At 46.4% G+C, this 13615-nt stretch overlaps 1 protein-coding gene across 7 annotated transcripts in view; it reads left to right on the top strand.

Moving 5' to 3' along the window:
* Nucleotides 1-13615, top strand: part of LOC114452950 (receptor-type tyrosine-protein phosphatase mu-like) — a 75812-nt gene that overhangs the window by 55443 nt on the left and 6754 nt on the right. For 2 of the 7 annotated variants that reach the window (XM_028432505.1, XM_028432510.1), the window contains 8 exons: nt 476-508; nt 3412-3530; nt 4554-4628; nt 5556-5582; nt 8006-8196; nt 11912-11999; nt 12618-12694; nt 13368-13404. In XM_028432505.1, the coding sequence (XP_028288306.1) occupies nt 476-508; nt 3412-3530; nt 4554-4628; nt 5556-5582; nt 8006-8196; nt 11912-11999; nt 12618-12694; nt 13368-13404 (647 nt within the window). Of the gene's footprint in view, nt 1-475; nt 509-3411; nt 3531-4553; nt 4629-5555; nt 5583-6715; nt 6728-8005; nt 8197-11911; nt 12000-12617; nt 12695-13367; nt 13405-13615 lie in introns of all 7 variants that reach the window. The other 5 variants (XM_028432504.1, XM_028432506.1, XM_028432508.1 and 2 more) reach the window with 5 other exon arrangements.

The following is a 13615-nucleotide window of genomic DNA, read 5'->3' as shown; positions in this document are numbered from 1 at the left end:
TCTCTGTCCATGGCCTGCGTCTCTGTCCATGGCCTGCGTCTCTGTCCACGGCTTGCGTCTCTGTCCATGGCCTGTGTTTCTGTCCACGGTTTATACAGACGCTGTGAGGCCTTTGTGTTGTTGTTGACACAGAGGAGGTGGAGTTTGTATCGGTGTGTAAATCGAGTGTTCGCGTGCGACGTCGATGATGATGATGAAGGGTGAAGCCACGCCTCCCATCAGTGGAGTGTGCTGATGTGTCCGTGTGTCTCAGCACTCTCATTTGTCTCCACCCTGTTAACCAATCAGCTGTGTCCCCTCCCCCCTCGCAGTGTGACACCTCTCCACTGCTCCGCCTCCACGCAGGATGACTTAACTCATCTGTTCATTTGTTTCTCTCCTGGGCGTTAACCGCTTGTTTTCCTTTTGTTTTTCTGTTTTTCTGTTTTTCTTTCCCTCCATCTCATCCCCTCCCTGCTCCGCCCTCACCACTCAGACGAAGAAATTATCACTCCTACACTTACTACCTGTAAGTAACCTGTTCGACCTCTGACCCCTCGTCTGTCACCTAAACCATGTCCTGCCTGAACCCTCTGACCCCTTGTCTCTGACCCTTAGAACACCTGTTAGTCCAGCCATGACCTCTGACCTTTGAGCAGCATGTCTGACTTTCAGAACTCTAACCCTTAACCGTTGACCTCTGAACTTCCAGTGGCTTAGATTTGCTGACCTTTGGCCTGCATTTGTGTCTGACCTTTGACCTCTATGTTGTGGGCTGCTTGTGTTTGACTGTAACCTGATCTGGAGGTGGCCTGCATGCATGACCAGGTGTAGACCAGGACAGACAGGACCGGGCCCTGAGGAGGGGCGGAGTCTGGGGGCAGATTAAGGCCTAATCCCAGCTCTCCTTCCTCCCACCATTGCACCTTAGAACAGCAGTGCAGGGCGTGTCTCACCTGTAGTTTGTTAACTCCACCCTACACCTGCATCACGACACGCATCATCACTACACCTACATGCAAACATCAGAGGGGCGGGGCTAAGGGGCTGGAGTGAACTGTGTCCTTACTGTCACAACACCATCTGTAGCAATACCAAGTTGGCGTACTGTGTGCACCTGTGGGCGGAGCTTCCTCGTTGAGCTGTGTCTGTCTTCAGTGTAATCACTGAGCTGGCTGGACGTCCGGCATCTTTAAGCTCTGACCGAGCGTCCTGTTGGTTTTCAGCTTCCTCACATCCTTACCTGGATTTAAAGCCTCACTCCTCCTCTCTGCTGTGAGTTCAGCCGAACTCCACCCAGCCTCCAGCTGCACGCTGCTGACTGAAAAATGAGGAGTATAAATAGTGATACTCAGCGTTTGATCCATAAATACAGAGACGGAGGAGAAAAGCTGCAGGTTAGAACTAAACGATCTCCAACCGACGCCTCCTCAGGGAGACAGGAAGTGCTCACTCCTCCTCAGGTCGCTGTGAGTGTGTGTGGGTGTGTTACAGCTGCCTCAGACCTGCACACACACACACACAGCTCACTGCTGCAGAGTTTCTGTGGACATACATGATGAATCTGAGCTGAAACATGTGATCAGGGTCGACATCCACAGCCAATGAACACCAAGTTCAGGTGATGTGCTGACCTCAGCAGGAATCATTTCCTGTTGGTTTAAAGGGCCGGTGTTTACAAGTATGTCGCCCCCTCGTGGTCATGTAGATGCACTGCATGATTCATGTTTTTGCCATTACCATGTTTTGTTAATATCTGATATCTGATACAGCTCCATTTGGCTGATATATTCACAGGCAGTTTGTGACTGTAATCGATTTTCTGCTTCTGCCATCGCCCCTCCCACCTCAGCTCCATCCTTGCCCCTCCTCTTTGTCTATATTTTTTAGAGTTTTGGCGGACTGTGAACGCTGCCAAAATGGCGACAGGCTGAGCCTCCTGGAGCCTCACAGCAGCTCTTTAGAAACCAGTGGTTAACGTCACGGTGGTTTTACTGTCAGAGCTCCTGCTCCACCTCTTTGCTCTGCATTAAACAGGACTGATAATCAACCTCATTGAATGACATCACAGAAAGAACACATGTGACTGTTCAGCCATGCGCAGGGAGGCGGGGCTAACGCCAGGCGTTCAGGAAAGTGTGTGTGAGGGTGTGAGGGGCAGTTTTTACACTGCTAAAACATAGACTTCATTCATTAGCAGACCAAAAGTATGAGGACAGCCTGAGTGGACTGTGTGTGTGTGTCTGTGTGTGTGTGTAATGGCGTCTCTCCTTGTAACGATCATTTGATCAGACAGGTTTATTACAGGCAGCTAATTCTATTAACCCCGCTTCACTGCACACACACACTGACACACACTCTCTCTCTCACACACACACACACACACTGACATCCATTACTGCTAACAGCATTGTCCTGTCGCTCATTAGATTAGCATAGATTAGCCTTGACATGCAGTGTGTGTGTGTTCATGTTAAGTGTTGTTAAATCAATCAAACCTGCAACAACTCTCCGGTGATGTTATGACACACACACACACACACTCTCTTCATTGAAACCAGATATAAAGCTGTTCTGCTGCAGCGTGCTCCTGATAAAAACAGCTCAGTGCCTGCTCTCTCTCGCTTTGTGTTCACCTGCCTGAGTGGTGGTGGTGGTGGTGGGGGGGTGGCAGGAGGTCACATGGTCAGACAGCTGAGGGGTCAGAGTGGATGTTTTTAAAAGATCTGACATAAACACAACTGTGACAGAGAAATAAAGGGTCTGTGTACAGGGCTGTGTGTGTGTGTGGTTGTTGTTTTGTGTGTGTGCGTGTATGTCTTCAGTAACAGCAGTGAGTTCTCCTCTTCTGACTGATTCCTCTGAATCAGATGGTTTCATATTAAAGGAGGCACGGTGTGTGTGTGTGTGTGTGTGTGAGTGATTGTTAATGATGTATGAACTGAAGCAGCAGAACTGATTCAGGATGTTACAGCCACACAGAGGGATCGCTCTCATCTCCAGTTTAGTTGCGGCTCATTAAACTCAGTTCGCTGCTGAACTGAAGCTGACAGACACACTGACGCCTTTCTGACAAACCACCCTGTGCCGCCCTAACAGCTGATCGACCTCAAACTGCTGCATGTATAAAACCAGATTTCCAAAATACGATCTTCATCATGACAGACAGATAATGTTACCACAGGAGGAATCTGAACTTTCCCAGCATCCCTGAATGAGTCCTGTTAAAATATATACATCCAGCTGCACGATCAATCAATCATTAACAAATAAATCAGTACATACTTAAGGCTGTCTGCCTCAGAGGACAGACTGTGTCTCTAACATGAGGACACACACTAAGTGTTTGTCCACTTAGAGAGCCACCATCCATGTTCATATCATTTACATCACACACACACACTGAGCGGCTTGTTGTTGTTGTCACTGCAGGAAGTTGGCGAAGAAGAGGAAGGAAACTCTGAGCTCCAGACAGGAAATGACCCTGATGGTCAACAGCTCCCAGCACACCACCACCGTGGACACGCACACACACACACTTAACGGACGCAGTGAGTACACACACACACACACACACAGGACCTGATGTATGCAGTGTTTCATAGAGAAAATCCTGCAAACAGCTGAAATATACGACGATAGATACGTCTGAATGAGACACTCAATGATGATCAATAAGATAATCACCTACATCAATAATGATCAATAAGATAATCACCAACATCAATAATGATCAATAAGTTAATCACCAACATCACTAATGATCAATAAGATAATCACCAACATCAATAATGATCAATAAGATAATCACCTACATCAATAAGTTAATCACCAACATCATTAATGATCAATAAGTTAATCACCAACATCAATAATGATCAATAAGATAATCACCAACATCAATAATGATCAATAAGTTAATCACCAACATCAATAAGTTAATCACCAACATCATTAATGATCAATAAGTTAATCACCAACATCAATAATGATCAATAAGATAATCACCTACATCAATAAGTTAATCACCAACATCATTAATGATCAATAAGTTAATCACCAACATCACTAATGATCAATAAGATAATCACCAACATCAATAATGATCAATAAGATAATCACCTACATCAATAAGTTAATCACCAACATCATTAATGACCAATAAGTTAATCACCAACATCAATAATGATCAATAAGATAATCACCAACATCAATAATGATCAATAAGTTAATCACCAACATCAATAAGTTAATCACCAACATCATTAATGATCAATAAGTTAATCACCAACATCAATAATGATCAATACGATGTTACCTAGAGTGACTGGCTGATCGCTGATGGAAGTCTGAGGATTGATCAGATCACATCTGTCCAGCTTTGATCAGCAGAAACTATTAGTTTCATCTCAGGGATGTGATGACACTTAATTTTCCCACAGGGATTAAAAAATTAATTCTTAATCTTAATCTTATGAGTTCACCTGGAAACAACTTCCTGTTAGCTGAGAGGAAGCTAATGACCACACAGAGGCCCCGCCCACATTAAGGCTGTTTGTCCTCTTTCTGTCCAGCTGTGTCGTCTCCGTCTTCCTTCACCCTGAAGACAAACACCATCAGCACCTCCGTCCCCAACTCCTACTACCCAGGTAACACACAGACACACACAGACACAGACACACAGACAAATACACACACAGACACACGCACACACACACACAGATAGACACACAGACACAGACAGACAGACAAATACACAGACACACACACACAGACACACACACAGTGAAGTCAGGCTTGTTAAATGTTAAACATGAATACATTTGACAGGCTGAGACCAATCAGACAATTCTCTGAAGGAATCAATCGATCTGATTGATCCCAGTGAAGCGTGACAGCAGCCAGTCACCAGGATAATATGGTGGAGGGTGATTGGTTCAGTACTGGCTCTGACTCCGCCTCCACCGCTGCACCCTCAGGACATGTGTGGACAGCATCCTGACTTGTTGTTTGTAGTTCTTCCAGGTCCTGAAAGCTGGCTCCTGATTGGTGGATGGATGATCTAAGCCACAGTTATCACAAACACTGTTAGCATGTGTTGTTAGCATGTTAGTGCAGAGAACTCACAGAACACTGCTGACATGAAGGATGCTGAATTTACTTCTTTTTTTCTTTTTCCTTTGCTCTGTCTGTCTGTCCCTCTGTCTTCCTCTGTCCCTCTGTCTGTCTCTCCGTCTGTCCCTCCATCTGTCTCGCCCTCTGTCCCTCTGCCTGTCCCTCTTTCTGTCCCTCTGTCTGCCCCTCTATCTGTCCCTCCGTCTGTCTTTCTCTCTCCATCTTCCTCTGTCCCTCCGTCTGTCACTCCATCTGTCTCTCTCTCTGTCCCTCCGCCTGTCCCTCTGTCTGTCCCTCTCCGTCTTCCTCTGCCCTTTGGTCTGTCTCTCCCTCTGTCCCTCTGTCTTTCCCTCTCCGTCTTCCTCTGCCCTTTGGTCTGTCCCTTTTTCTGTCTCTCCCTCTGTCCCTCCGTCTGTCCCTCCACCTGTCCCTCTTCCTGCTGCTGCTGCTCCTGATGGCAGATCCTTTTGTGCCGACGGCCATTCTGGGTGAGACAGCTTTTCTCTGTTTCCTCTGTAGACACCTGCACAGGTAGACAGACAGGAAGTAGACCGCTAAGCAGACAGGACAGGTGAGACAGAGGAGAGACAGACAAGTAAAAGGAGATGAGAAAGACAGACAGAGTGATATTCTGGCTTCCATCCATCCCTGCTTGCTTCTCGTTCGGCTGCTTTTAGTTTTTTTGGTTCATTTTATTTGGAAATGTTTCCTTTCCTCCATCTTTAGTGATTATATTTATGTATCTTTAGTTTCCTTCCTTCGGTTATACTTTGTTTTTGTTATGTTTTTGCTGTTTGGTTCTTTTTATTTCTTGTTTTTAGAGTTTATTGGGTAACACTTTCTTTGTTAAAATCGACCGTGGGCTTCACTCCATCCCCGCATCCACAACATTCCTGCGTGTCGTGTCGACGTCACGTCTGTCTGTGACCTCCAACCTCTGCATGGACACAACACGCCCACATGGGGGGAGGAAAACAAGCTAACAACCACAGAAACAAACCACCAGAGGGGGTTTACCGCTGTGACTCCTGGATGGGGCAGATGTTTGTGCAGGGAGGGATAGCTTCTGTTCATTTAGGCTCATCAGGATGCAGAGTAGAAGAGCAGCGCTGGCCTTAAAGTTTCCTCCTCGGCGCTCTGACGCTGCAAATCCGCTCCACCCTGTGTTGACATTCAGCAGCTGTTGTTGTTGACTCATCAGCTGTGAAAGAACAGATTACAGCAAGCAGAAAGCATAAGGAAGTAATGTAAGGACAAAAACTTCTGTATGTGGGTGTGGCCTAACAAATCCTTCTCAAACTACACATGCCAACTCCCACGCTAAACGAGTTGCTAGACTACTCAGTAACAGTGGCTGGTGCTAACAGCACACTGCTGCACAGGTTCCCCCGTCCTCCTCTCCTCAGGTTAGCTAGGCTGTCCTCAGACCAGCTGCGTTAGCTCAGGCTACTAGTCAGCACGGTTAGCCAGGTTAGCTTAGGCATGCTGTTACAAGTTTAACTAGAGCTGCAGGAGCTAGCTGTTTGTTTGACTCATGCTAGCTTTGTGTTAGCAGTAGCTAAAGTTGTGCTTATACCCTGTCTCCTCTCTCTCTTTCTCTTCTGTCTCTCTCTGTGTAAAGTGCCCATTAATGGTAAGTGGTTAAACTTGGGGCTAGTGGGTGGGGGGAAGCTCATGTTGGGGGGGTGTCACCATTGCGCATGGAGCCACACCCACCACCCGCTGTGATGTCAACCATCAGTGTGCAACATCTCATTTTTTAACCCCTCTGACAACACCCAGCTCCTCCCACCATTCCACAACCAACCAATCAGGCTTCAGCTACACCCTTTTCTCTCTCTCTCTGTCTCTCTCTCTCTCTCTCTGATTGGTTGAAAATATCGTAGCAGTGGTTAGCTCATCTGTACAAACCGCCATCTCATTACCCCTCACCTCGCCCTTGCCATCACTGGTTTGGCTGTTTGGGGTAGAGAGTTTCTGATTGGTCAGTCAGCCCCCAGGCTAGCCAATAAGAGCAGAAGTAGGGAGTTTAGTGAAAGGAATGTCCGCCGAGTCTTTGAAATGTTCATGTCAGAGTCCTGGATGCTTTGAGGTCAAAGGTCAAAAACCAACAGATCACCAATGAGGTTTGTTCTGTCCAGGACTCTGACCCTGTGCTCTTTTCACACTGCCGCTGCAAGAACCTGAACCTGAAGACCAGTATGCTGCACTGGACTTGAACCAGTGCTCCCACTGTGCTGCTCTGGACCTGAACCAGTGCTGCACTGGATCTGAACCGGTGCGCCCACTGTGCTGCTCTGGACCTGAACCAGTGCTGCACTGGATCTGAACCGGTGCTCCCACTGTGCTGCTCTGGACCTGAACCGGTGCTCAGTCCATGCTGTTCTGAATGTAAATAAACAGATTAAATAAACTGGGATTGAAACTCGATTTATGGCAGCAGTGTGTAAGGAAACCAGCACCACCCTCCACCCTCCGCCCAGTCATGTGAGCTGATGCTGGGTGATGTGTGTTCCATTCGTCTGTGTTGTCGTGGTAACCTCATGGTAGCCATGGATGTGGAGCAGAGCGTCTTGCTGTGGGACGGCTCAGAGGCGTCCTTCTGAAGTGTGAATGGATGTTTCTATCAACCAGCTGTTTCAGACTTCTGTCAGAAATTCAATCAATCAGCAGGATCATTGATCTGTTAGGAATTGATCACACTGACAGCAAAATGAGTCAGTACAAATCTGCTTTAAGGACAAGAGCAATCATCAATATAAATATAAAATCCAAATCAATACAACAGGTGATCAGTTCAGAGTGAAGGTGACAGAAAATCAGCTGATTGGTATATGACAGTGTGTGATCAGATCATCTACCACAGAGTCTGGCTGAAGCCAGTGTGATCCTCCCTTTGTCCGTCTTACAGACGACAGTCACACCATGACCAGCGAGACCAGCAGCCTGGTCCAGTCCCACTACAAGCAGCGGGAGTCTGAGCGCGAGGCGCTGCCCTATCAGACGGGGCAGCTACACCCGGCCATCCGAGTGGCCGACCTGCTGCAGCACATCACCCAGATGAAATGTGCCGAGGGCTACGGCTTCAAGGAGGAGTACGAGGTGAGGCACACACACACACACTTCCTCCTCATCTGACATGTTCAGCTGTGGAAGCCTCCGTGCTGCCTCCAGACCTGTTGAGGTGTGTTTCAGAGGTCGAGAGAAGCCAGCAGAGCCCTGTGATAAACACAGAGCTGTAATATGATCTGTAATCTGAGGCTGGTATTAAATAATCCACCGGTCCTTTCAGGAGGAGGAGGAGGAGGAGGGGGGGGGGGGGGTGGCAAGGAGGAGAGGCAGCAAACAAACCAATAAAGTTCTAACAGTGGTTTCTGTGAGTGTGTGTGTGCACACCACATGTTAACCTATTTTCATCACGAGAAACTTACTAATGGATTTTACTTACTTGAACACACATACAGACACATTTACACACACAGACACACACATACAGACACACACACACAGACACACACACACACACACAGACACACACACATACACAAACACACACACACACACATACATACATTATAGATCTTCCCCCCAGCTAATGGGCCAAAACAGGGAATATATATATATATATATATATATATATATATATATATATATATATAGTGTGTGTGTGTGTGTGTGCGTGCATGCGTGTGTGTGTGTGTGTGTGCGCTCAGGTCTGGTTGCCTGCTAGCGGCTGCCCTCAGGGCTAATCCATTATACATACTGAGTACACACACACACTCGGAGTGTTTTCACCCTCCATTTGCAGAAAGTTAGCAGTGAGGAGTTCTTGGGTGATTCTGTCTCACTCTCTATCTGTCTGTCTGTTTGTTAAATGAAGACAACACACACACACAGGACTCTCTCCCAGTGTGTCTCCACACACAGCAGCAGCTCAGGGTGATGCTGGAACGGTCGAGTACATTAAAAAAGCACATTAAAAAGATTTAAAACTCATAGATGAAACATGTGACAGTGATGATCATATTCAATAATAGTAATAAGATGCATTGATCAGCTGACAGTTGACTCCTGCTGGCCGGTAAGGCTGGAGTGTGTGGAAACACTTTGGCTGCCCGACACATGAAGTGTGATTTTAAAGGTGTAAAACGTGGCGTCACTGATACGTGAGCTGTTGTGCGTCAGTGTCGGTGCTCAGGACTCTGATGCTGTCAGCAGCTGCTGTTACTGTTCAGTCACAGATTAACCTTTAATCCCACACAGCATGTTTTCATACATGTGCAGATTGAAGTCAGATCTGTTGTCTTAGTTTGGATCCTTGCCTGCAGATTGTTGACTCACCAGCTGATTATTGATTACTGATGTGCTGCAGTAAACAGTGTAGCCCCTCTGATGACTGTTATCTCCCTGATCCCCTCCATGCTTCTCCTTTACTAATTAATCTGATTGGACAGCTTAACGAGGTAAGACGCCTTCTTGATTTTCAGATTTTGAACGTCCTGTGTTCTTGTACTAGATTAGAAGCTAGATTGTAGCAACACACACACACACAGCCATTAGCACTGTAGCTGGATGAGTGTTATTAGTTCAGGTTCCCTGGACTCCAGTTCGTGCCTCTGTTGTGTTACATGCCTCTGTGCTAACATGCTAACAGGAATATTTAGTACACATCCTGCTAAAGTTTAGGATGAAAAATATCTTTAAAACAATCCTCAAAGTTGTATAAATAAACAAATAAATCTGTTTATTTATTCGTCTTCACGTGTATGCGTGTAAACAAACAGAAACTTCCATTCGCTGTGGAACATCATACAAACCGTGACTGTACGACTGTCAGCAGGAAGGTTCTCCTTATGAGCCAGGTCCTCTTCAAGGGTTCTTCCTGTTAAAGGGAGTTCTTTTGACACTGTGGCTCTTCAGGGAGTTCAGGCTCTGGGTCTCTGTGACATGCATGAATAAGAATGGACTGTAGCAGTCAGTAAATGGTGACATGTGACCACTGTGTAGCACAGATGTTAGCGTGATAACAGCAGAGGCACAATGTGTGTGTGTGTGTGTGTGTGTGTGTGTGTCCTCCATTCCACCTGATGCTGTCTGATGATTGGCTGTTTCTGGATCAATAAACAGGAGCTGCAGAGACAGCTGTCAGTCAGTCTGTGAGTTACTGTCTATAGGCAGTTATCACACACACAGACTGAAGTGGACTGGATGGATTAGAAATGGGATGGACGCCTCAGAACCCCTGACAGCACTGACAGCATAGACAGCACAAACACAACTGGCAGCACAGACAGTACAGACAGCACTGACAGCACAAACAGCACAAACACAAATGACAGCACAAACAGAACTGACAGCACAGACCACATAGACAGCACAAACACAAATGACAGCACAAACAGAACTGACAGCACAGACCGCATAGACAGCACTGACAGCACAGACTGTATAGACAGCACAGACAGTACAGACAGCACAAACACAACTGACAGCACAGACCGCATTGACAGCACTGACAGCACAGACAGCACAAACACAACTGACAGCACAGACCGCATAGACAGCACAGACCGTATAGACAGCACAGACAGTACAGACAGCACAAACACAACTGACAGCACAGACCATATTGACAGCACTGACAGCACAGACAGCACAAACACAACTGACAGCACAGACCGCATAGACAGCACAGACCGTATAGACAGCACAGACAGTACAGACAGCACCGACAGCACAAACACAAATGACAGCACAAACAGAACTGACAGCACAGACAGTACAGACAGCACTGACAGCACAGACAGCTAGGTGCTGGTAGACACACACAGTGAACATATTTATCTGTTTTTATCAACACAAACGTCAGATTGTTCTCCAGTTTGTCCAAACAAACACACGCACAGAGGGAAGTGATCCGCCAATCAAACCTGTGTGATGACACAGTGTGTCCCCTACTGTGTAACTCTCACTAAAGTCATGATCTCTGACCTTTGACCTCCTTAGTGACAGGAGGACAGCTAGCATTTAGCATTAGCACCTGAAACTGAAGAGAAAACACACACACACACACAGTAGTGGATGCCAGCAGGCATTAGTTCATTCTGTCCTTTTATTCTTTTCTTTTTTTGTTTCCTCTTTGTTCCTCAGTGTGTGTGTGTGTGTGTGTGTGTGTGACATCCTTCACCTCTCAGTTTGATGGATGTCTGAAGCTGTTAAGAGTGCTGTCTCACACACACACACTCACTCACATCTGTCTGCAGGCATTTTAACGAGCAACCTAGGAAGCTGCCGTGGATCAAAGTGTGTGTGAACTGTGTGCGCACACACACACACATATTCACAGAGATACACAGATACACACACAAACATACACACACACACACACACACACACATATTCACAGAGATACACACACACACATATTCACAGAGATACACACAAACATACACACAGACAGACAGATGTCAGTGGTGTTATTGCGGCTGATTTATATATATATACAGTTTATATATATGATGGCATCCCTCTCTCTGTCAGGATGTGTCATGTGATCCAGTGTGTTCTCTGTGGTTTAAAGCTGGGCCTGTTTCCCCCTCTGAGCAGCCATCAGTGTGTGTTTAGACGCCCCCGGCTTCTCTCTGAGCCTCCTTCCTCATAATTGGACTTAATCATCTGCTCTGACCAGAAACTCTGGGCTGTGTGGGTTCAGGGAGAAAACAGAAAATCAAACGCATCCTCTGCATTATGCATGAAGTCATTCAGAGCATTTCATCACTCCGGATCCTCCTCACACACACTCTCTGTGTCTTTTCAGAGTTTTTTCGAAGGACAGTCTGCTCCGTGGGATTCTGCCAAAAAGGACGAGAACCGCATGAAGAATCGCTACGGCAACATCATTGCCTGTATGTACTCACAACCTCCAGTGTGTTACAGCCGAGGCTCAGAGGCACTGTGGAAGCATCAACACACTGACAGTGTGTGTGTGTCAGCACAGTGTGTCAGGATGTTCTGGAGTTCTCTTTAGGGTTCTAGATGTTTGAGACTTTCCAGATGTTCGTGTGTTCTGGTTGATGTAGAACAGAACTTTTTGGAGCTTCTCTTATTTGTAGCTGTGATGAAGCCAACACACTGCCCCGTGTGAAGAGATGTGATGGAGGTGGGGTCAGAGCTGTGGGGCGGAGCTTCATTGCTTGTTTTTAATGTTTCAGGAGATACAAGCTGCCAGTAGTTGATTCAGAACTTTAAAGGCAGAAGAGGACATGCTACATGCTACATGCTGTTAGAATGTTTAGTGTCAGCTTTTATCGTTTAATGTAATTGAACTGATATTTAATGTGACTGTTTGGATTTGAATTACACACACACAGCCCTCTGTGTTTGTATCATTCAGCTGAATGAATGTAATTAAGTGCTCATTAATGTGTTATTAGTTTATTTAGAAGCTAATTAGTTGTGTTGAGCATCACCATGACGACACCCAAACTAATTAACAACTGTGTGCTTCTGTGTGTGTGTGTTAGACGATCATTCTCGTGTGCGTCTGCAGCCTCAGGACGGAGAGGGCGGCTCCGACTACATCAACGCCAACTACATCGATGTGAGTACACACACAGGAGTTTACTTTCCTTTAAAGGTCAGTCTGAAACGTCCTGGTCATCTCTGTTTCCATGGTGACGGCGGTCCTCAGTCAGCTTGGTTGGTGTTGACTGTGTAAACAAACTCAGAGGAAACGTCAGTGTTCCTGTGAGGAGCTGTGGTGCAGGAGGTGGAGCTGCAGCTGCAGGAATACTCCTGTTCACATGTGATCTGTGTGAGCAGCTTATTCAGAATCAGACAGGCTTCATTAATCCCAGGGGGATGTTCAGCAATGACACTAGTAGCCATAACATGTAAACTTGCTGTTATACTTAAATATTTACACTCATACTTATAAACTGTTGATCATGTTGATAATGCAGCTAAGTCTGGGGACAGGTTTTTAAAGACTAGGAGGACTCACTAACAGACTGACTTCAGCAGGTTTTGTATTCCCGCTGCTTCCTGTCGTCTTCTGATGCTGTCACCTTGTCCCGCCCTCTCTTTTCATTGGCTGTTGGCAACACGTGTTTGCAGTGGGGTCTTTGATCAGATCACATCAGAGAGATTCAACATGCCTGAATGACTGAGACCCAGTGATCAGATTTTAGTGCCGACTACACCTGATGACTGTCCACAGGCAGAGTGCCCATCAGGTCTGAGAGTAATACTTCTGTCCTTCTCTCTCCTCTCAGGGCTACCACAGACCCAATCACTACGTTGCTACCCAAGGTAAGCATCCCCCTGCCTAGCATAGCTTAGCATCCTCTGCTTCACTCCTCAGGAGCAGGCAGGGCGCCTGCAGGCTCCACTGTTTGTCATGACATAAACACACCTTCACTGGAGGGATTCTTCTTCTGTGGTGTTAAACTACCTCTGTATATTATCTATATAAAGTAAATAGACGTAGGCTGCAGTCAACTGCAGTTATCTCAGCTGACCA

This window comes from Parambassis ranga, chromosome 20 (assembly GCF_900634625.1).
Source record: "Parambassis ranga chromosome 20, fParRan2.1, whole genome shotgun sequence".
Classification (NCBI taxonomy): domain Eukaryota; kingdom Metazoa; phylum Chordata; class Actinopteri; family Ambassidae; genus Parambassis; species Parambassis ranga.
The sequence above is the reverse complement of the archived record's forward strand: the minus strand, read 5'-3'. Positions and strand labels throughout refer to the sequence as shown.